Genomic DNA, 24,999 nt, shown 5'->3' on the forward strand with positions numbered 1-24,999 from the left:
AAGCTGCCTCTCCTCACCCACAATGCCCAGCACTTCGTCGTTCCATCTCCCATCCCTCCACTTCACCTTCTCCCTTCTTTTCCACAGCCATATCTCGAATGTTTCTTCCTCCTTACGAAGTATCCATGTTTTGTTTTATTGTCACCAAATTTAGGACTCGTCACGTATTTAACGCATTATAACCCAATGTTGCTTCTAAGTAACATCAAAAATGTATGCATTTTCATCTCTATTCAGGATAGATTTAAATCACGTGTTCTTTTGCGCTGTAAAGTTTAATAGCGAAATATGTAGCTGCCGCAATAATTATGATTGAGTAGAAAATTTACATATTTTTATAATGAGAAGTCTTGAAATTTAATTTCTCCCAGAAGCAGCTCTGGGTTAGGAAGCGTTAAAATTCTGACCGATACTAGATAAAGGACGCTGGGACCTCTTATTTTCGGCCAAAGGAATAAAATAAGAATTAGAGTCAATGGTCAGTTCGTGGGGGTGAAGGAAAGGGCAAAAGAATGAGTGGTGGATAAGGCAAAATGGAAAATGGAATTGAAAGGAAGAAAGATCGTGACTCGGTTACTGCTGGCTGAGGAGACGCCTGGTGGATGGAATGGACATTTTTTGCGATAAGAAGAAAAAATGGGCGAGGTGCGTAGGTTGAAGGAGATATGAAATTAGCAGTGAATACTTCCCCTTTTCAAGAGCCGTTCTCTTGTTATCAGGCTGCCCCAGAGGGAACTCTAAGAAAAAATCTTAGAGAAAAACTAGATAGAGACGGTGACGCTACAAAAAAAATTATTTTTATAATAGTATTCCACCCATTACGTCAGGATTCCATGGAGTTAATCAGAAGTATTCTGGCAGTATTCCCTCCCTTCATGGACTTTCCTCTTAAATGCACAATAATCCCTTCACATTTTCATTTTATCTAAAATTCCTATTCTATTCCTTCCTCTCCCTCGTTTACGACGACAATTAACACATGATAAATATGGCACTTACTTCGTATAGGGATGGTTACAAAAATTGCCCTGACAGCCATAAAAGACGAAAATGGACGATCAAATAGATAAGCGGCACGGCGAAATGTAAAAAAATACGACAAATACGGACGCGATTTTCCACGATAAGATATTAAAACGGAAATACGAAGAAAAGATATATTTTTAATGAACACCATGCTCCAACCTATGCCATGTAACCCAACCCACTTCAGCCCTATCGGACTCGACGATACGAAAGGGAAGCCGAAGCAAACGAGGTAAATACTTATCCCCATTGTAGAAAAGTACCGTATATGTTTTATTTTAATTATTACCGCATACCTCCCTCGTCTATATCTTGTTTTTTTAGAATGTAAAGCAATTGATTAATCCTAAATTTGATGATCATCGGATAGGAACTAGTGAAATAATACTTACGAGCAACATATAGCTCTTCCCAACATTTCTTCAGTGAAAAAAGTAGACTATGACAATGTTAAATGTCTTTATTTATGGTATGAGTGCTAATTACTGAGAATGTTACTGCTAGTGAGAAAAGTTAAAAGTTACTTTTACTGAGAAACAAAAGGACCACACAGAACAAGAAATTTGACCTCTCAGCAGTTGCCGAGCATGCTTGCCTGGGCATAATAAAATATATGACGAAGCGAAAATCATCGCAAATGAAAAGAGGTATCACCCCAGGCTGATAAGGGAGGCAATAGAGATTATCAAAACGCCTAAAAATTTCAATAGAGATGACGGATGCAACATGTTTTTCAATGCAGATGGTATACTATGAAGTAACCAATGATTGTTAAAAAGACGTAAAAAATAAAATAACTAACCAACACGGTAAGCATATCGATGGCTAAGTTCTAACAATACGTATCTCAAAAATAGCAACTTTTCAGGAGAGCAAAAAAACGATTAATTTCTTTTATTTGCACACTGAAATTAAAAACCAAAAGTTCATAAAAATGAAAAAGAAGCATTCATTTGCAAATAAATAGTTGTGCTTTGCTTGTATTTTATTTTTTAATGTTATTACACTTAGTTTAAGATACCTGTCCCAAACCAGCCGAATGTGATATACGTGTTGTTAGAACTTAGCCATCGATATAGTAACTCAATAAAGGTTACATTCAATGTTTTTTTTAAAATATTGTTGCTATAATTAGGTAATTAATATGTTTGGTTAGCATATTTTTTAGGGGTTCGATAAAGTTTTTTTTAATACTGACCCACGCGTAACCAATCACCACAAATGAAACGTGTTTATCCAATATAATTTCCTTTTAAATGCAGGTTCACTCTTGAAAATAAAGATTTTAGCGAGAAAAAGTCCATCTGCTTTCAACGAAAGGGGACGAAGATAAGGGATTCTCAAAGATACACCACTCAATCTTCCCATCGAGCGACAAAAGTCGATGGTTATCGCTACCGATACAGGGACCGTTACCACGGAGAGCTGATCATCGGAAAGGGAAAGAGATGAAAAGCTTTATCTGGGAACCAGAACAAGAGGGAAGAGAAAGGAAAAAAGGAAGTAGATATAATGTCGAGTGGAAACACGACCCGGTAGCTGGGCACATACACGCGTTAGGTCGAAGCGGAAAAGAGCTGGAGTTTGCCGACAGGATTTACAGTGCAATCGACCCTTTTCAGCCAGGGGCCTTACACTTTCTCCCTCCCTCCCTGAGGAAGGTTTGAGTACCCCTCCTCCCATCTGATAGAATTTTGATGAACCTACCGGGCATGGGGGAGTCGGTAGCGTTCACACGTAGCTTTGTCAGAGGAGTGAAATGGCGACAGCAAACGCTCGTAGCAAAAGGGAGGGTGTAACGGAGCCGCCGTAGGCCGAATTGGGAAGGAAGGAGACGCTAACAAGCGATTGGGGAGTAGTCACGTGTGGGGGAGAATCAAAACAGTTGGATCCGAAGCCCACCATAAGTTGGTGGACTCTCAGTGACGACATGACAGCTAAAATTAAGTGATAGTACTGCTTCTACACAAGGTTTATTCTCCATAAATATCATTTACCAACCTGCTTCATAGATGTGGGTAAGAATTACGTATGACGTATGTAAGAACGAAGTATGAGTCTCGGCTTCCGGGCGTTCCTCCGCGTTGAGTAGTCCATAGGTGACGACAGTTTCTACAACCATCCTGCTGGTGTCTTCAGGTCAGAAGTAGTGATACATAAATTTGGCCGTCTTATATAGGTACTTTGGGGATGAGAGGTCGGTTCCGATTGGTTGAATCTCAGGTGGGCTCTGATAGGTCATTAATTTTGAAGACTCTTTTCCATGTGTTAACCTGGAAGCCGGGACTCATATGGAGCAACGCCGCGGAAACCACAGATAAAACTTCGTACAGAAGTATACCGTAAGCAAAGAGTGTACTTCGCGGAAATTCCCGCCGAAATCTTAACAAAATTTAGAATCTTGGTAACGCAACTGGTAGTGCACTCGTCTGTCGACCGAAAGGCTATGGGTTCTCGAGTCCCAGTCAGACCGCATTTTCAGGCTCCGATTTTTCCATCTACCACAGCACCGTTGTCCTTGTCCTTTTTCTGCTGTGTTCCTTTCCTTTTCTTCCCTATCCTATGAATTTATTTGATTGGGTATACAGTTAAGGCATTTATGGTGCTCGATGAGGTATTTAGCACAAATATAACCCAATGGATCCGGTGGAGAAAGACAATCCGTGAACTTAACAAAATGCAAAGGAAAGTGCATAGTGCGAATCGTCAAAACTTACTACAGGTGTGCAGAAAGCGTTTCAAAGATGTTAAACGAATGAGGTTGGGAGCGGCTAGCTTAGATTACTTAAGCAACCGAGAATGGATATCTTTAACCCTTCCGCGACAGTGCGGGGTAACTCAATTGCCCCAAATTATGTTAATGTAGCATATTTTTTTTATTTTTCATTTTTGTAACTTTGATATTTGTTGTATTTGAGCTCAACAAATTTTTCGTTCTTTAGGCAACGAATGATTTTTCTACATTTAAATTGTTTTTGTAAACATCAATTTTTCTTGGTGGGGTAACTGAGTAACCCCGCACAGCTATTGGTGGGAAGAAAATAAACTTGTTTACTAGATGAGAGCAGGGTTAAAAGTTGAATGCAATAAATGTTATTATATTATAAAATCAATAACGCCAATATTCTACATGATAAAATCATGGTAAAAACCTAAACGTAGCCTACAATGTATTAATAAATGACGCAAAACAAGACATTATATCGTTAAAAATAAGAGCCATGGTGTTGAATTACAGGAAAAACTGAAATACGCCTTATGAATTATAAATGGTGTACCTTAGATACCCCACACAGTCGTTCGCATAAGTTTTCTAAGCACAGTCACTGGAGAGTTAACATCGACACGGAGAACATCATATCAGAACGCCACTACATTTCCAGGTCCGACAGAAACGAATTATTATGAGAGATATTTTTTTGAACGGCATAGATAAGGGAATTCGTTTGTACCCCGCACGATAAAAGACTATGATAAACACTAGGCGTAATTTCGTGAGAGCATTTCCTTTTTATGTGTAATCGCATGAGTTCTAGCAGCCCCCTCTACTCACCAATTGAGGTGGCTTGCGGGGTAGTACGTATATGTAGATATTTCGAGGATATACGATCACTAAAGTAGTAAGGGATGGTGAGATGGGAGAAACTTTGGATATAACGGAAAACTTTGGGAGTCTTATAACGTAGCAGATGGGATAGAATCAACTCTTATCATTTCTCGATATGGCGATGGCATCGTAAACATCTCGAGGCCCGCAAGTATACCAGGGAGCGGGTAACTGGTGAATAACCCTCCATCATTTTCGCCACCCACAATACCCTAAGACGAGAATGTAGGGGAAAGTAGGCTCTATTGATGAATATTTAAAACAAGAGGCGGCTCAGTTCTCCCAAGTTTACGGCACAAATTGGTAAACGAGAGAGAAACCAAGCCGACTGAAGTATCCCCGAACGCGTTTAACTATTAACGTTGTTCCTGAGAGAAACGAAGCGGATAGCTTTTTCCCAGAACATTACGAAAACTGCTCCTCTCACTTATTTTTTTACTTTCTTTGCACTTAGGAAGCGTCTTCATAAAGAAAACCAGCATCTATTTTTTCATTATACGAACTTCGAATTCACATTTTTGTATGAGCTTAATGTAGATGTTTACAATTGGTGATGTTGACCAGTATAGCCTTTAGGCCTTGGCACTGGCGACGGGTTCCGTTGGGAGGGTATCTTTATAAATGCTTCATGCACGCTTTCCTCACGAAAAAAGTTTTGGGGGACTATAAGTCGGGATATTTGAAAAAAGTCTTTGTAAACTATTTGTATGTTTAAGAATTTTATAAAATTTATAAATCGAAGAAAATCAATATTATTAAAGCCAATGTCATTGGCTAATCTTCAATGAAAGCCATAAATAATTACTCCACAAAAATAAGGAGCGCAAACATGAAATCAAAAGCATGACTTTTGTCACGATTATTAAAAAATAAATACGCCTAGATTTCATAATGATTCGTTAAGCGATTACTTGTGTTTATTTGATGGCAAAAACTATCCCGGAGAAGATTTTTTGTAAAACTAAATATCCGTTTGTTGAATTGCTGTGGATGGAAGTTTTTGTTAGTTACAGGAGAACGGAAAAAAGCACGTAAACACGCCCTGGAAGATTAAGCAGTCATATTAGAACTCATGGGAGAGATTTGACATTATCATTCATAAAAAGCCTATTGAACTGACGAGAATAAACTAATGTTTTATTGTACAGCTAATTGGAAAACGCCATAGGACATCGGCTGATGTCATGAAGATCTGGCGTTAAAACTTTGATCTAATATCTCCGGCCTGAAACCATACAAAACTCAAATCCTATCAATGCATTAACTATTCTTTAAGTCCTTGTGGAATTATTAAGCTCATAGGGGAAATTAAGGTGGAGTAGTGCATCAGTTTTGGTAATAATGATGGAAAATGTGAAGATTAAACGGATAGTTTACTTCATAAAAGTCAAAAGGAATCATGAGGCATGCACATTAATTCCCTTCTAGCTACGGGCAACAGTGGATGGGCGGATATTGAGTGCGCACCTCAATAATTGGACAGGATATTTAGTGTTACCTGATCGCGGGCTTCCGAGCATTAGCTATTGATGCAACAAAACGAAAAGGGATTGGATTCCAGAGCAGTCGTAATAAAGGCATACTCCCATCAGTTACACAGTGACATGACCAAACAATCTTCATGCGCATGGGAACCAAAAAACAAAATGATGAACATACTTTTTCGAATAGGGCTCATGCGAACTATGTATTTTAAATTGCTATTGCCATTTTTTCTTTATTTCTTAGAAAGGAATAAGAATCATTTGTGACACAATAAGAATCATTTGTGTTTCAAAGAAATACCGAAGTTATTTTGAACGTGCGCTCAAATTGAAATTGCTGCGTTATTATAAGAAAGAATTTACTTTGTGTCCGAAACATACTTACATTTATTTGTACTGAAAATATTCTTACAAAATATCGCCATGAAAAACTATTTTTAGATTTTTAATTAGACGTTTTTAGAAAATATAGCCATAAAAGTCAATGTTTTGATAATGAAATTAATGCTTGGGCGAACTCAGGCAGTCAAGTCTCACACAATTCGCGGCTAACTTTTTCTCTCCGACTGGTGTCTAGATAGCTCTCGCCACAGCTCCATTCAGGTGGCAAGCGAGTAGTACCTATGCAGATATAAAATTAAATGTATCATTTAAAGCTGCTAATATAGCCGAAATGTATCCACTTTTTCCTACCTCAACAATAATAACAGCAATATTGTGAGTATACGAATTTGATTTTTCTCCGGGAAATAAGTACTTAAATACATATTAAAACTTAGCGAACCTACCAACGTACGTTTCCATTGTTTACATTTATAGGTAAATGGCTGGTGACCAAACACCTCCCGCCACTCACCTATTGAACCGGGTTACAGGGTGTTATGTTTGAATCTAGATAAAAAGTGTAGGTAAAATCTTACGACTATTAACAGAATGCATCGTCTTAACTTGGTGAATGATTCAAAAGACTGAAATTTTCCTGCTCCTCCTACAGCAAGGGGTTGTAGAGTAGTTGTACGAATGTAAATGGAGAGACAAGGTAAACAAATACGACTATTAAGAACATGCGTCGTATTAACTAGAGGAATGATTTAAAATATTCAAATTTTCCTGCTCAATCTACAGATTAAAAAATTTAGACTTCTTTGCGGGGTAGAATGCAGATGTAAATTAAAACAGATTTTACATATCAATTTAACAAAACATAATAAAAATTGTCGTCTCGGAGTCTTCCGTGGCGTTCAGAATGCGCGCGAATTTCAAATGCGTGAACAAAATAAACCAGATTATTCCAAAACCCAAAGACAAGATTCCAAATAAATTCAGCGCAGGGGTATATCGCATACGCTCATGCGGTAAATCGAACATCGGTGAGTCATGTGGATCCATGACGATCCGCGTACATGAACACAAGAGGGCCACACATAACAATAAATTCGACCTCTCAGCAGCTGCCGAGCATGCTCGGAGCGAGCCTGGGCATATTATAATATATTACGAAGCGAAAATCATCGCAAAGGAAAAGAGGTATTGAAAGATTTGATGTTTTCCCGGCGAATGATGTGAGTAAACTTCTCTCGGGTTTCCCACCGGGTTAAAGGCTTCATAATGGCCGACGTTTCGAGCTCCGACTCGGCGCTCATCATCTACTTCAGGGCTACTGTAGCCCTGATGATGAGCGCCGAGTCGGAGCTCGAAACTTCGGCCATTATGAAGCCTTTAACCCGGTGGGAAACCCGAGAGAAGTTTACTCACAAAAGAGGTATTACCACAGGCTGATAAGGGAGACAATAGAGATCATCAAAACACCTAAAAATTTCAATGGAGAAGACAGATACAACATAACGAACGCCTGGAAGAGAGTATTTAGAAATCCGACCAATCACGGCGCAGCAGCAAGAGCAACCGGCCAACAACACCGCGGCCACGGGGAGGGAGAGCTACGCGGCAAAAACACCGAAAGCATCACTTCGACCTGAAGACGCCTGGTGAAATCCTGGCGAAACTGTCGTCACCTCTGACAACGAAACGTGGCGAAAACCCGGGAAATGGAGAGATCCACACAATAAAAATTGTACAATGTAAAGCAGAAAATGCAAAGGGAGGGTTGAAGTTGGATGGTATTAAAGTTTGGAACCGCTCGTTTTGACAACTGAAGGAAAAAAAACAAAGAGGCACAAGGAAACAATGAGGAGCTCACAACGCTCGAAAAACACTGGTTGAAGGACATTGAAATGGGGTTTCCAACAATGCAATCCCCAACAAATACGGGAGGCAAGGAGAGGGGGAGTGGAGAACGAAGGTAGGGGGTTGAAATAATGCGAGTGAGCAGATGGAGGAGGAGAATCATTGGGGTGAGTTTTATGCAATCATTTAATGGGGAGACGAGGGGGCCGACAATAATGAAAGGCTACACAGTCGACGGTATGGAGTGGGGACGTTGAAGAGGAAGGAGAAAGGATGAGGGATGTTTTGCTCATTAGCGGAGGATTTAGGAGGATGAAAGTGACTGAAGGCGTATGAGAGAGTTCAAGATGGGAAGAACTGAGCGCATCTCCTCACCTGCGCCCCTTAAAAGGTACTAGCAGGCTACCCGGCTTTGCTCTGGATGAATAGTACCAATAAATGTGGGAAACTTCGAACTTGGATTTCATGACCACATAGGGTTTTTTCCTTTCCTTTATTAGTCGTGACAAAGGGTATGCTTACCCAGCAGTTTGTACAGCCGAAGAAGTTGAATGGCGTTACGTAACAAAAGGTCATGAGAAAACGACGCAAAAAATGCGTTGGACGCAATCGAAAGTAACTCTATGGGATTTTTAAGCTTGAAGTGCACCTCTGCACTAACTTTGGTTGCAATCCGTGGAGCCGTATGGAAACGCAATGCGGACAAACAAACAGATATTGTTTTATTTTCAGACTGTTGCACAGGTCGTGTGTAATTTTTAACCTCTAATTTTAGTAACTTCACCTCGAGCAATAGTCATGAAATTTGGTATTCTTATGGGGAAAGGTGCTATGTTTGGTTAGGTGTAAGCGAAATTTTACAATTTTGACAAACCTATGGACAGACACCTTTGTTGGTATGCCATTCTTTATGCCACCCCTATGACCTTGACTGTGACCTTACTTGGTCAACGGTTGAATTTTCGTAAATAAATGTGTTATTTTCGGTTTGCTCGCGTCCGAAACTCTAAGAATTGACATCTTGATCGATGAAATTCAGACTTTTTTTCAATCTCGATTTTTTAACGTTGAAACCCCATAACTCATAAGGCAAATTAAAAATTTTGGTTTGGACCACATTGTGAGGTCAAAATTGTAAAATTTTGCCCACACTCAACAAAACTTAGGACCTCTCTCCATAATTATGTCAACTTTCATGAATTTTTCTCGAGGCGAAGTTACTAAAATTAGTGGTCAAAACTGAAATAACACACGGCCTGTGAGACAGTATGCACATATAGAAAAGGCCGTTCGTAATTTAATTTTTTTTCTGGCGTGTAGTTATAGGAATAATTCTCGGGTTGGCCACCAGGTGTGGTTTTGGGTAATTGCTCCAAAAGTTTCGACGGCTTAGTATGCCATCTTCAGAGTCTTCAGGGTTAGAATCTGGTGCCAAATTCTTTTCGGTACTGTGTTTATTTATTAGCCGGCCACTCGGCGATGCTCGGGAAGAACAGTACCCAGGGAAGGGGAAACTTAGAACTTGGAATTCATGGTCATATTGACCTCTCAAAATATGGAATAAAAATTACCTCAGAAAATATGAAAGAACGTAAGAAGAAACAATCTGTCGGAATGCAAGGACAGCACGGTTATTCGTGAACCATTTACCTGTGAAAAGTGAAGTCGCGAGAAAAGGCGGTGTTGGAACTGGAAGTCCCCTAATCGCCCATCACCCAGCACACTGCGCGCACAAAGATACACAAACATGGCAAGGTGAAAGGGATGTTATCGGAAGGTGGGAGAGTGAACAGAGCGTGTGGAATAGGCGCTAGGTGGCGCCTAGGGCACTCGCATGGCTCCGTAATGAGAAAACGAGGCAAAGGATGCATCGGACGCAATCAAAAGCAGCACAACAACGTTCCAGAGCATGAGATGCACCTATGTTCTAACTTTGGTCGCAATCTACGCATCCTCTTCGAAACGCAGGTGCAATCAACGTGAACAATTTGCATAGATTAAGATATTTGAAATACAGTCTATGCATCTTACAATATATATACGCAAGAACGGTTTCAAAATTCCTGATAAATTTCACGCCATTGGAATGAAAATTTTAAATTCGTGTTTGCTATAACCCCATTTTAGTTGTATATATTGAATGTTAGAAGATATATGAATCACAATAGGACTTAAGAGACGTACGGGCGTATGCCGCGTGATGTATCGGAATTGTCCCGACGTTTTGTGACCAACTGCCGGCCACTTCTTCAAGGGAATGGTGCGGAGATGGCCATAAGAATAAAGAAAAACAAAAACAAAAATAAATATAACAGAGATACCGGACTGAGAATTAGTGATGCATGGAACCCAGTCTTCTACAAGATTTCTTCATTTTCTCCCTCCGTCGCGTCGGGAAATTCCGATGCATCACGCGGCATACACCCGTATATCTCTCTTCAATCACCATGAGCAGCGAAAGATTTAATCAAGAAATGCAACAGGACTAGTTATGGGGAAGAAGAAGGAGGACGAAAAAATCTGAAAAATTAAAATAATTGAGACTTTAACGAATGAGACATAAGGATGGATTTCAGGACAGAAAAAGAAAAAAAAAACTTGGAGGTAGGGTTTGACACAGAAATGAGAACAAGGTCTTACACTCTTTTGGAGATATACTAATGACGTCGCACAATCCTGCCGAGGAGGTTATCTCTTATTTGCTACTCCTCAGGTTTTCGCATAGGTCTCAAGTGGTTCGGTTTTACTACCATTCCAAATAGCGATCCCTTCCTTCAATAAGCGGTTTTCAACGAAGAGTTAAAGATCTGGAACTTTAATGACGACACCAACGCATGAAAATTGGGCGAAAACTTTGTCATAAGCCAATTTTCTTGTAATCATTCTTGTCCATGAATATTTGCAATATGTATAGACAAGAATGATTTCAAAACTCCTGATAACTTGCATGGCGTTAGCATGAACATTTTCAACATAGTGTTCGCTTAAGGACTATTTTAACGGTATAAATTGAAGGGTAGAACATATATTTCAAGATATGGGGAAGAAAGAGGGAAAAATGAAAGAAAAAAATAATGAGATTTTAACGAATGACACGAGGATGGATATCAGGGGAGAAAAATAATAATAAAAAACTTAGTGGTTGGGTTTGACAAAGAATGGAGATATTATTCCCCGGACAGGTCCCTAGAGATAAGGTCTTCAGATAGGAAGGGTGTGGGAGAGAGGGGCTGGTCGATTATACGCGTAGGAAGGAAGGAAATGATTCATTTGGCGTGTGCGGATAAGGATCCTTAGGGCTCCGTTATTCTCATCTCGCGGCCGGGATGATTCCCGGGACCTGCGTCGAAAACATTACGACCCAGACTTTCTCATTTTTTTTCTCCTCCCGATGGAAATGAGTTTACTCTCACGCGACGGAGTGAGAAGAAGGGGAAAAAAACCAGGGCTCATAAACGGAATTCGAGGAAGGAAGCGGCAGTCCAATTTAAAACCCTTTTTCAGACAGACCTTTGACAAAAAAAGGGACGATGGAGCATTTAAAGTGGATTTTGAAGCGAATGTTGACTCGAACGACGCAAAAAAAGCGATGATTCGAAGGTAGGAATGGTCGGGATAGAATCTTTGCAGACCAGGCTAAACATCTATCTCATAAATTTCAAGTTTAATTTCAAGAAATTTTCGCTTGAAATTTAAACTTGAAATTTCAAGTTTAAATTTCAAGCGAATTGTATCGTTATAAGGCGCGTGGGGTGAGAAAGAAAATATTTTTTCTCTTTACTTAGAATGATATAGCTATGTTGTGTTATTTTTTAAATAGGTCCACCGAATTATATTGATTCTAACTATATACTTTTACACGGTTATCATAAAATTGATAATGGGAGAAAAATATTCAACTGAAGTTTTCCATGTCGGTTCTTTTAGATTCGACAACATATTTGACGTTAAGTTTACAAATTTGGGTTTCATGGCATGGGATATCTTATGAAACATGCTAGATGAATTGTTCTACATGCTAAAAGAGAAAAAAATAATTAGCTGACATGCATGAAAAAAGCTTCAGGAAAGTCCGATGGCGCAGAAGAGGTTCGTAAAAGGGCGCATGGGGTATCGGGGACACCCCAGGACACTTTAACTCGTTCCGATAACTCGTTCGTTACTGGCAGTATTTTGTCAAAATACATAAGACTCGAAGTTATAAAAACTAACAACACGGATACGAATATGGACATAAAATGTATCAAAGAAGTACCATGGGGTGTCATGTGCACCCCACGCGTCCTTTTCCGGGTTAAAGTGGATTTCAAAGTGAATGTTGACTCGTACCACGCAAAAAAGCGATGACTCGAAGGTATGTTGGTTGGGATAGTATCTTCGCACACCAGGCTAAATATTTATTTCATATATCTCCAGTGAAAATATGGGTCCAAATAACATAGGAAATTATAAAACCGCAGCCAATACATGCGTTGGAATAAAAAGCACCAGTTAATTCAATATTACTCATAAATAATAATAATAAACCGTGTTAGAGTAAAGAATGTAAGGGTACGGGGGATGACAAGATGATTTATGGATAGAATGAAAAGAAGTTGTCCTTATTGTGGATAGGAAAGGAAAGTCTGGTTTTGGAGGGCAAGGAAAGTAGCATAGGCTAGGTTATTCTCGAACACTTCTTTCCCTATGTGGTGATGGAAAAATCGATTTTGATTACAAATGAAAATCTAGGTTTATGAAAGAAAGATCGAGGAAATTTAGATCGAGCAATGATCTTCGACTTTCGATCTAAACTCGAATTTTCCACTCCGATCTTGATCATTTTGTTTGATCTCAGCTAACGTCACTATGATAACTGCATCCGTCCCATTGGACCATGCATGTGAAAGACTTTTCTCTAATACCAGAAAAATTAGAAAGGCACGCCCTCGTTCATAAAGAGAGAATCTCAATCAGCTGATCTTTCTTAAAAATTTTCATGAAGCCGAATGGTTTCAAGCTGTGATTCCAAAACTAAAATGTTAAAAGACCCGTCGATTTTTTCGATTAATCGCTCTTTTGGCTCAAATTTCGATTAATGTCGATAAGTCGAGCTTTTCATTCGATTAAAAATCGATTTCTCGAAAAATCGATTTTTACCGAAATTTCTCTGTCACTAACTCAGGCCATAGTCAAATCAATTAAATCAAACGAATTTGACATCGCTTCCGCGTTTTCAATTTTGGCTTCAGCTTTCATAGTAAGTGAAACGCGAAAAAAAGCACGTTTGTCGTTATCATCGTATGTTCACTTAGTACAATTTAAATGCAATAAAAATAGAGATGTAGACTGTAGAGCAGATACATTTAGAATGTAGTTTTTTCCAAGATCGATGGGAGACTAACGGCAGCGTTGGGACTTAGAACTCGACAGTCATATCAATCCTTGGTGCCATAATTATTTAGTATGTTGCCAATCAATGTGGCAAAGAAGGAGGAAAGATGGGGATTTATATCTGCTGTTTAAAAATGGCGTATGCGCTATGAGGAAGTAGCGTTTTTGCTAAGAAAGGTAGCATAAAATGTTCTCGATGGAAGGTATATTTTACGTATGTATGTAATAGTTATGCGTTTCTAAAAGCAAGTTATTTAGCATGTGTATTAGTATTGTGTGCGTGTACATTACTGAATATTAAAATTGAATGCATACAAAAAGAAAAAATTCACTGAATTCAAAGAAAGAAATTTATTTGTCATGTATTGATAGCACCAGTTCCGTATGAACAGTGTAAGGCAAAACGATTTCACAAAGGGTACCTATATATTCCACCATTCTTAAAGGGTTTTCTGCTTTAATATAATTGCATATGAGTGGAATAAAATTATATTATTATTATTATTATTATTAAATCGGTTAGTTGAGAGGTAGTTTTAGCTAACTTAAATTATTCCTTAATGCATGTTACTCAATTTTCCTAGCATTTGTAACAGCATACTTTGCGTATTATAGCTTCATAGGCAGATTACTGTCATAAATAGGATACAGATTAATTAGATGAGCCATACATCGCGTACATGTTGCGTAGTGCATGCTCTTGGAAGTAAATTTGAATCCGTTGGTACATTTTGGTGATGGTTAACCCTCTGCCAAACACCTTTGTAGCTGCCTTTCAGAGTGATATGGAGGACTTATAAACATATTGGTGCAAGTCAAAAATCAAAGTTATGCAATAATTAAATAATAATTCGCTAAGAAGCTGGAACTGTGCGAAAGACTCCCAGTACGTGCTGCTACCTGGCGGCCCCAAGTGTAGCTATGACTTGCACAATCGTATTTCCACGTAGATCCACTATTTTTGAGTCGGTTGCCATGGAAATGGAAACAGAAATTGACTTACACCAACATGTTTCTCAGTCCTCCATTGTATGTTGATGCATCTGATTTATAAACTGCTGCGGTCCGCACTGCCAGCACAGACCTTGTGACACTTCGAAAACAACATTTTTTTTACTCAATCTACATTTCATATCCAAGTACAACAAATGCACGGCATATTTTTTCAGATTTATTTTTATCAATGGAATGGAAACAAACATCACTTCCTGCTTCTGGAACAATAACGGCGGTACCCAGAGACCCCAAAATGTGCGAAATTGAAAAAAATAAAAGATTTTCAACCCCTCCTCTCCAAGCAATGCCTTTTCAAATCATCCATCGCGATCCGAGATAGTCAGATGTTTTTTGCATCACCTTCGAATATCGGGAAAACCGAAAGGAACGGCGGGTTACGACAGAAGTAGGTCAGGATATGTTCGCGACGTGATGAACGCTCAGGCAAATCCTGGTGTTTTTTTTTTTAATTCTTTGCTTCGCGAATAAGTAAGAAAACCCCTGGAGATTCTCACGCAGAGGAGAAAGGGAGAGAGCTATGGGGAGAACTCAGAACTAATATATTCCTCACATCTTGTGCAGAATAAAATCGCTTTCGATAAAAAAGAAAATAGCCATGGAATGAGTCGCAAGCAATGGAGGATTGGACGGCAGCGCAGAGGGAACTGAATTAAATCCCATAAAACTTGTCTCGCCACCGAAGTCGACGCGTGAGAGATTTCGATTTCAAATTACAATCCGACACAGATTTTGTGGTTACCGCGGTTGGCGTGCGATTCTATTTCGAAGGACAAAAAAAAATTCCACAACTGCCGAAACCAATGAAGAACCTGAGGAGGAAACCTAAGAAAAAAGTGAATAGCAAAAAATGGGTGACGCTGAAGAAAGGAGTTATAGATCCTGAGTCTCGTATTGATTACAGGTTCGTATTGAACAAGCTTGGTGATTCCACTGGGTAGTTGGAGCAAGATAAAATGTCGCAAAAAATTCGTATTAAAATTTTGATTTGAAAGATAAAAAACTTCCTTCTCACAGATATTCGCAAATTTTTGACCTAGTTTGATAACTCAAACTCTTGATTTTATTGGAAAGATTGATTTTATTAGAAAGCTAAGCAAATGACCCTTTTAAAACAATAAATTGCGTCCTGCACATATTGAATTAAATATAAAGTTTGTTGATATTTGTAATTTTTATTAAAATTAGTATTTGTGCGCAAATTGAAGATCAATTGCAAGATTTTTCATTACTATACCATTTTAACCATCCAAAGACGAAATTTTGGAGTGCTTTTAGATGTCCTTACGCAAAAATTTACTTCATCGATCCACATCACTGTCTTCTCTAGCGACAAGCATAACATTCTGCCTGGAATCAAGACTGTATTTCTGGGCATCGAAGTATCTACTCGAAGTTCAGTAAATTAAAATTTAACAGCAACTGCCCAAAAATACTTAAATTTGTCTTTCACAATTGGTTTCAATACATTCTGTGTAATATACACTATGCAGGTATCTTTAAATATATTTAGCATCGCTTTCATCTGAATAAAACTCAATACACATATTAAAACCGGTCTTGAGAGGTCAAATTTCCAGTAACAAATATTAACAGATATGCAATAAATTAATCAGAATAAACCTGAAAAACTCTTCACTCGAAAGATTTTAAATAACATACGGCATAAAGTACGAACATACAAATTACCAAAAACGCAAGCACAATAAGGCGGTAATGGGAAACATGAAATTTAAAATTTATTGAAACAAATTTGCTCAAATCTCACATGCCTTTCGGTGGGATATATTTCTAGCATTAAGTTGTGTCTGGATTATTAATACACTGTACATACGCGTAATTAATGGATATTTATGCACAAAAATATATACTCAACAAGAAAAATTGAAATGTATCGCTGAACTCAAAGCTGAAAACCAATTGAAATCCACCATTTGTATTAAAAACTCCATGCATCAAGCTCTTGTGCGAACTACCTTTACGCATACATTGCGGTGAGGTTGTTGCTGAAAATGCGAGTGAGAATAATTGCTTTTTGTATCACGCAAACTGTCGCAACGAAGCCCAGTTCTGATCTTCGTAAGAAAAAAATAATCCTAATGACGTAATACCTTGAAAATATGCTCAAAAGAGATCCAGTTTCCTGTGCTTTTCAATTTAGCGCCATGATTGGTGAACTTTCGCAGAGGCAGATGAATTGCGAAGTTGTTGGCTTCAAATATGGTTGGGCTGTCACTGATCCATTGCATCGCAATTATGAAACGCATCACTTCAACCATGTATTTTCATGACTCGTGCTATAACATTGATATTTTTAGGATGTAAATAGTACACTCTTCTCAACATTTAATCGCACTTCACATATGCAAATTTTCCCTAGTATTTTAAAAGGTGAAGTTTTTACATCAAAGGCACAGTTGAATGTTTACATAGTTTTACCATATACACCCTGAAAATTATGAGATATTAGTTTACGGTATTCGAAAAAATATCAACTCAGTATAATAACTGCTTTAAAACTTAATTTCCGACCTACGTTTTAACTGCACAGAAATTACTTTCAAGGTTAGCCGAAGTCGGAAATTATGGTTTAAAGTATGGAATATACTAACTTTATATCTCGTCATATGTGTGACTACGTACTATAAAGTTACGCCTTCAACCATTCATTTTATTCAAGTGTAAGTTACCAGAAATTCATTACCACAAGAAACCAAAAATTCGTCACCATTTAGATGCAGTACGACATCCCGAGAGGAAACACGCAAACACAACCAGGCCTGGATAGGGTAAACTAATCCAAGCGGGCATAGGCGGATTTAGGGGGAATCAAATACGGCGCTTCCCAGGCGCTTAAAAAATAGACAAGATTTTTAATACAAACGGTAAAAAAATTTATATTTCAATATATAATTTATAAATATTTACATGATGATAACTTTTATAATAAAATTATAACTTTTATAAAAAAAATAAGAGTATTTTTCGTAGAGTAATTGTTGAATATAGTTTTTAATCTCAAATATACTAATATAATGCATACTCATCTAGTACTACCAGGGCTTCTAGATGAGCGGATTCGATTCCGTGGGCGAATGTAGAGCGTTTGTGAAGTGGAGGTATCAGTGTTACTGCCGAGTATTTCCTCGTGAAAAGTGGGAATCGATGTCTTGAAGGGCCGCAATCGGCGATTTTGAAATACGATTTTAATGCTCGCGGAGCGACAATAATTCAAGCGGTGGACTTGAGAATCTTTATGCATTAAATTTGTAACGCGTCAGCCAGTCTGTATTTTGCGCAGTCACACTTTCGGATACATATCATTTGTACCAAATGTTATAGGGAATAGAGGTGATGCGTTCGATACAGAATATCTGCACTGGCATTTTAGACTCGGTCCAACCGTTGTAGCTCGACATTGCGTAAAGCTTTGCGCATTAAACGAGCAAAAACGGACCAAAAATAGCCTTCCCACTAAACGGGAGATAAGCCACTATTTAATGTTGTCTCCCCACTGCAGTGGTTCTTCTTTACAAAACCCAAGCAACCAGCAACAAGTACAACTCTTTGACCGGCATCAGCGCCACAACAACAGGCGACAAGGCAACGACCGGCAGCGCTGCAGTCAACCTTGCTTTGGAACAAACATGTTGGCACTGCTAGTCATTCGCGCTTATCGGAAAAAAGTAAGTCTTACCTTGAAGACGAACGTGCCTCCGCCTCCACCGCCCCCTCCTCCGACGAAGGTCATCTGCTTAATGTCATTTATTGGGTTCTTGGGTCTAGTGGAGAACGAGGTCTTGATAGCCGCGTTGCAGGCCACGCCCATCGATAGAGGATCCCGTCGGTAGCTAAGGCCCCCGGCGAAGTTCTGTGGATGAGAATACCGTAATGATAGAAACTCAGGCTCATCAACAGCAAGAATATCATTCAGTGATTCAACTCAAGGTTTGGTTTGAAAAATAAATCTCATACAAACTTTAAATTTTCCAGACTTTTCCCTCGCTTTCAGTCAACATTTTAAAATTCCCTGGGTTACCACATTGCAGACGGGTCTCGAGTTAACTCGTATTTCCTACAGTCTGTAATTACATGTCACCTGTAATGATATATCGAAACTACTTTATCTAAGCACTGACTGCATTAGTAGACAATGTACATATTACTCTCGATTGCTTTTGGGTTTTCGTAAGTTATTTAGTAATTAAATTAATTTTGACTGCAAAACAAGAAACTTACTGGGAAACATGCCCTGTCACAGGGGTAAGTTCGAAAAAAAAACAATCTTTAATGTGTTAATATCAATTACAAAGCAGTATAATAAAGGGATTTGATGGAATAAAGCGGCAAAGTAAATTGAGAAATATGGTCAAGAGCAGCAATAGTGGCATATGTGAAGTCTATTAGCTTCAAGCCGGTGCTACGACGTGTTGCCGAACCAGGAAGGTAAAAAAATCGTTCACCTCGCCGCCAGGAAAGCTCGGCGCGTAAGGTAATTAAGTCGCAGGATGACACGGGTCTTTTAACAGTTTTTTTTTTCAATATACTCAAAAAAATCTCCTGAATCCGAAAATGATAATTTTTGGCGGAAAAGCCATTAAATCAATCATAAAACAGAAAAAATCAAAAAAAGAATAAAAATCTGCGTACATCGGGCAGGGAATCTACTAAAGCCATACTGAGAACTACCTCCACGCACAGATTATGGTGAGGTAGATGTTGAAAATACGATTGGTAGCAAATAGCTATTCGAAGCACGTAAACTGTGTGTGCTACCTCTTAGTATTGTCACTTATCATGCGATTCAGGAATCAAGCGATTCCTGAAACGATTCCATAAGCTGAGAAGGAGCTTTAAATAGGAAGCTAGTTATGAATATGGATTGCAACACAACTATTTTCCCGTGCCCCATCAGAATGATGGAATTGCCGGTTTGTTAGTCACCAATCTATGGTTAAAAATAATATTAACTGACTTCCACAAATCGCACAACAATTGCATTGACGAGCGTCTACCTACACTTCCCCTCATTTTCTCCCCTGCAATCATCGATGGAGACGGCAGCGGGTAATGTCTCTGGTTGGAAACAAACAATTAAGCTGTTGGCTGTTTGTTAGCTCACAATCTCCCCCCAACGCAAATGCACTTATCCATTCACCATTCATCAACCCCTTCACTTCCTCACTAATCGATTTGGAATCACACGTTGATTGCTCCGATGATAAACGTCACAGCCACATTGTAAACCTTCCTTGCAATGCAGGATCTTTACTAAAAATCCGCCACACCCTGTGACGTCTCATTTCTCCACTATTTTGGCAAGACTTAAACCAACCATCATAGTCATTTAGGAAACTGCTGAGCTCAAGGACACTGTGTCAGACGATTAAGCATGCATAAAACATATAAGCTTCTCGTGCTCCGTGCTGGGCTCATTGTTAAGAAAATTTACATACTTAAATCGGATGGGTTATCAAACAAATGTATAAATTTTTCCGCACATTACGGGAATTTGAAATTAAAATCCGAAGAATTAAGAAAATATTTACAGATATATACAGCGACTGAAGGAAATTTGCTACAATATTAGGCAATATTGAATGGGAATTTAGAATTCCCTTAAAGTACCATTGCAAATACAAATTTTATAGGATGATATCAGCAAAAATTATCTAAAATTTAGTTAAATATCGCCCATATTATATTTATTATCATAATCTCATATTAAAAATTTGAACTGACCGCTGAAGCTCGGCATCAGGACTAGACCAATTGCGCCCCACATAATGCCGAGGTTCAACGGTCACCTCAAACTTTTACTTACACATTCTCAAGGGTACTCAAAATCAGTACCCTTGAGAATGTGTGACGAGACGAAACCCGATACGTCGGCTGCCTTAGATTTTCTTGCTGGCAAGGAAACCCGAGACAAGTTTATTCATTCCATTCGCTGGAAAAGTGTTCAAATCATCCGTAAAAATGTTGAAAATGTTTAAAAAATGTTGAAAATATTTTAAAAATGTTGAAAATATTTAAAGAATGTTGAAAATATTTTAAAAATGTTGAAAAATGTTTACACGAGACAAGTTTATTCATTCCATTTGCCAGAAAAGTGTTCGAATCATCCATAAAAATGTTGAAAATCTTTAAAAAATGTTGAAAATATTTAAAAAATGTTGAAAATATTTAAAGAATGTTGAAAATATTTTTAAAATGTTGAAAATGCTTACACGAAACAATTTTATTCATTCCATTTGCCGGAAAAGTGTTCGAATCATCCATAAAAATGTTCAAAATGTTTCAAAAATGTTGAAAATATTTAAAAAATGTTGAAAATATTTAAAGAATGTTGAAAAATGTTTACACGTGACAAGTTTATTCATTCCATTTGCCGGAAAAGTGTTCGAATCATCCATAAAAATGTTGAAAATGTTTAAAAAATGCTGAAAATATTTAAAATATGATGGATAATGTTTACACGAAACAAGTTTATTCATTCCATTTGCCGGAAAAGTGTTCGAATCATCCATAAAAATGTTGAAAATTTTAACGACTGTTGAAAATGTTTAAAAAATGCGTTGCTAAATTTAGTGACTATGAAGTTACGACCCCATTTTTATAAACAATGCTGCGAAATTTTAACCTGATGAGCACACAATAAGGCTTAATTTATCATTTCATGTCAATACATGTGTTAGTCGAATAGAAAAATTAGTGCCTATTAGTTGAGGTCAGTCTATCATTTCATTTTGCTGCAAGTACCCAGAAAATATTAAGTGGCAGTCGCCCATTTTAGCTAATTTGACCCTCCCCGGGACACATGTGACATCTAGCAGCGTCCGAGAGAATTATTGACACATTGATTAAGAACTTGTTAGTTAAAAACGCAAGCATGTATACAGAAGATATGAAAGAATAGAGCATGAGGTTGCATTTAAAAAACACGGAATACACGAATTTGATAAATAATGCAATTGGATTGGATCACATCAAATCATCGATTCACTGATCCACTTATTGCAATTTATTTTCGAAATGGTCAGCATTGGAAGAACCCTTGGATAAATCATGTGTAGATTAAATATGTGGCGGTACCTACATATTATCCAGGCACTAATTATAATTGTCTCTCCTACCACCTCCTGAAGTATTGCAGATTCCTCCTGGAACAACCCGTATTTAGCGAATACCGAATGGGGATTAACTCACCTTGGTGCAAGCATTCACTCCTTCCTGGCCAACGAGGAAGTACAGCGGCTCGCCGGCCCTGAGCTCCAGCACGCCCCTGACTGTGGATCCAAGGCTCGTACCAACACCGTCAGATCCTTTTCCTCCACTCGCTCCCCGGGCTACAATCCTGTTGACATTTGGCGTGGGAAGGAGGGAAGAAAAAGAGATTTATTATGAGCATACAAACATAGCGAGGGATCATGCATTGAAAGCTTGCGCACACTTGAGCAAATATTTGAGCAAAGTATACTGGCAGGAAAAGATAATAATTGATAGGGAGGTAGGGATGTGATTCAACTGTTTCCAGAAGCTAAGGAATGCTCAACATGTTCTAAAATAAACCTAGATTATCAATAATAGACACCCATCCAACACGTACAAGCTTAAAGTTTCGATTAAACAAACCTAGAATTCGACAGCGATCATAGTTGCTTTAAGTGATGCCGTTATTTTTTCATATTATTTGACTTTAAAAAATTATCAACATTCTCTGTCTGAGAGGTATCCAGGAAGTCATGAAATGACACTGAAATGATATTTGCGATAATATTTCATTATTTTCATATTTATATATCTTACTTTTAAGAATCTTGTTCGTTCAATGTTAGTGGTTGGTTTCGGGAAATTCTGCGCAGGTAACATTATCTGCTCGGCGTTTCGCTACTCCTACTGGGAGCGTTTTCAAGAGGAATGTTTTTCTCTCTTAAAAACGCTACCAGTGGGAGGAGTGAATTGTCGAGCAGATAATGTTACCTACACATCATTTGCCGAAAGCAACCACCAATATTGATAAAAGAAGCTGTGAAAATATTCATTCAAAAATCTTTTTTGTCTTTAAATGAACTCTACACTTATAAGATAGAAGGATGAAATTTAATACGGAAAAAAAACATCTTACTTGACCGGAAAACGAAACCACATATTTCGATTTCCGGTCAGCTATGGCACAATTTACATTGCTGTGCCATCTGTAATTGAAAGGAAATAGCATTCAAATCCCCATTAGCTTAAATGTTTTTTATTCCTCACAGCAAATGTTCTAGTTCGGTGTAAGTAGCATTGCACTCGTGTGCGTGACTGCGCACAAATACACTGGTTCATGCAGTTTCATTTTCATTTTTTTAACACTTTATTCCATGGTGAATAAAAAAACGTCTCCGGCATATGGATAGGAAAGGATTTAGGATTGGATCTCGTGCCGTCATTAGGGCAACGAGAGCTATCTATAGCGGAAACAGATTCGCCTATCCTAGAAAAATGGAAGAAGAAGAGAATAATACCGAGTTTTATCTTTTGATATTGTGGTTGAAAATGGAATTTTTCAACTATCTGTGGCATTATAATATTTACAGTGTTGTGAATAAACGGGAAATCTCTTGAGGCAAGGAAATTATTTCCATACAACTCTAATATACATCTCTTTATAATTAAAAAAGAATTTTAAGTCTTAGACTGCTGTAATCGAAATGCGCCAAGGAGATCACATGTGAAATCCCATTCGATAGACGGAACGTTGCGCTTGAATGGTCCTCAACACATCATTCAAACAGGAATCGGGGAAGTCTCTGAAAAATTCTCTACCACCGTCGGGATTTGAACCCGAGCCCACTGGGTGGGAAGCCAGTACTCTAGCTACCACACCAACCCCGTCCCCTTAATCCAGGGGTCTCCAAACTTTTCAATGTAAGGTCCACATTATATATTTCCCACATTCATGCGGACCGAAGAAAAAAAAACAAAAAACAACAAATCAGTGCGTTATTTAATTTCCTCAAAAATTAGAGTATATATATTTAAAAAATTAAAATTATCTTTTTGGAAAATATGAGGGTAAACTAAAAACATTCCTGCCGAAACTAAAAAGATTCCTAGTTTTACGTAACCAAAATAGTAAGACGAACGATACTGTCGTTTTAACTTCAAAATTTCATTAAAATCAGTTTCCAAATTGGATGAGGCAATTGTAAGAATTAATTTCAAATGATCATCAGGCAAATTTCCTCATTAGTTAGATTCAAATAGGTCTCAATAATTCCCCAGCTTTGAATAATTCGGTAATATCAGCCGTGCGGTTATAATTTTTTTTAAGCCAACACACAGGGATTTATTTGGCGGGGCGGATGAAATTATGTGTCGGGCTGGATGTTGCCCGCGGGCCATAGTTTAGAGACCCCTGCCTTAAGTACTGGATGTCACCAAAAAAACACATCCTTAAGAAACAAACGGCAAAATAAAATTGTAAGAGCGGTCTGGTTGGTGGGGCCAGAGGTGCAGCTGGGAATTTAGGCTAGGGGGATTTTAGGCGGCGCAACTAATACTGGGTGTCTGAGGGGTAAGGAATGCCTGCCAGGGTGAGCGCGAGGTGCGGGGCCCTCCCCAAGAAATTTTTATGATAAATAGTTCAAAATGGTGAGTTGTACGGCTTTCTGAGGGGTATATTATTAATCCTTACTTTATTCTATAAGTAATATTAATTGATTCAAGTTAAATGGATTAAACTTAAAAGTTTCTCTGAGCTCTGGGGGGGGGGGGGGGAGGTTTCACCCCCGAAACCTCCCCTTCGCTGCGCACTGGGCGGGACAGATCCCCTCAAACGAATGAAAGCGAGTGAAATCTCACATACAAATGACTGGGGAGTAAAAATTAAGACGGATATGCAACATGTGACTTACGTGTATACACCGGCCTCCGGCACGACCCACTTCTGCACGCCGGCGAGGAAGCTGGGCTCGGTGAGCACGACCACGGGGGCCGTGCCGATGGTCTCCGCCGTGCAATCCTCAGGCCTCGGCCCTTCCCTCCCCTTGACGCCGCACGTCCCGATCTCCAGCACTATTCAGAGGTCACGGGCGGGGAAAAAGGGAGAGCAGGAAAAAAGGAGAAATGAGCTCACATGAATACTAGATGAGACGCGGTCTCTAGAAAGGAGGAGACGACAAGGACGCATGAAAGTAGCAGGCCGTGCAAAAGGACGAGTAGAGGAATACTGTGAGGGAAATGAAACAGAAATTCCCTCGAGAGAACTCAAATGTTCAGCTACGACTACGGTCTTAAACTACGACACTTTAAGTCTATTCT

General features: G+C 38.6%; 1 protein-coding gene across 3 annotated transcripts in view; it reads right to left on the reverse strand.

Annotated features, from left to right (window-relative positions):
- The window catches only part of LOC124166355 (leukocyte tyrosine kinase receptor-like), a 550,686-nt gene that overhangs the window by 169,758 nt on the left and 355,929 nt on the right, over nucleotides 1-24,999 (reverse strand). For all 3 annotated transcript variants that reach the window (XM_046543833.1, XM_046543832.1, XM_046543834.1), the window contains exons 12-14: nucleotides 24,594-24,753; nucleotides 21,901-22,048; nucleotides 18,389-18,562 (exon numbers count right to left, since the gene is read on the reverse strand). In XM_046543833.1, the coding sequence (XP_046399789.1) occupies nucleotides 18,389-18,562; nucleotides 21,901-22,048; nucleotides 24,594-24,753 (482 nt within the window). The remainder of the gene's footprint in view (nucleotides 1-18,388; nucleotides 18,563-21,900; nucleotides 22,049-24,593; nucleotides 24,754-24,999) is intronic.

Source organism: Ischnura elegans, chromosome 10, assembly GCF_921293095.1.
Source record: "Ischnura elegans chromosome 10, ioIscEleg1.1, whole genome shotgun sequence".
In the NCBI taxonomy this organism is placed as follows: Eukaryota; Metazoa; Arthropoda; class Insecta; order Odonata; family Coenagrionidae; genus Ischnura; species Ischnura elegans.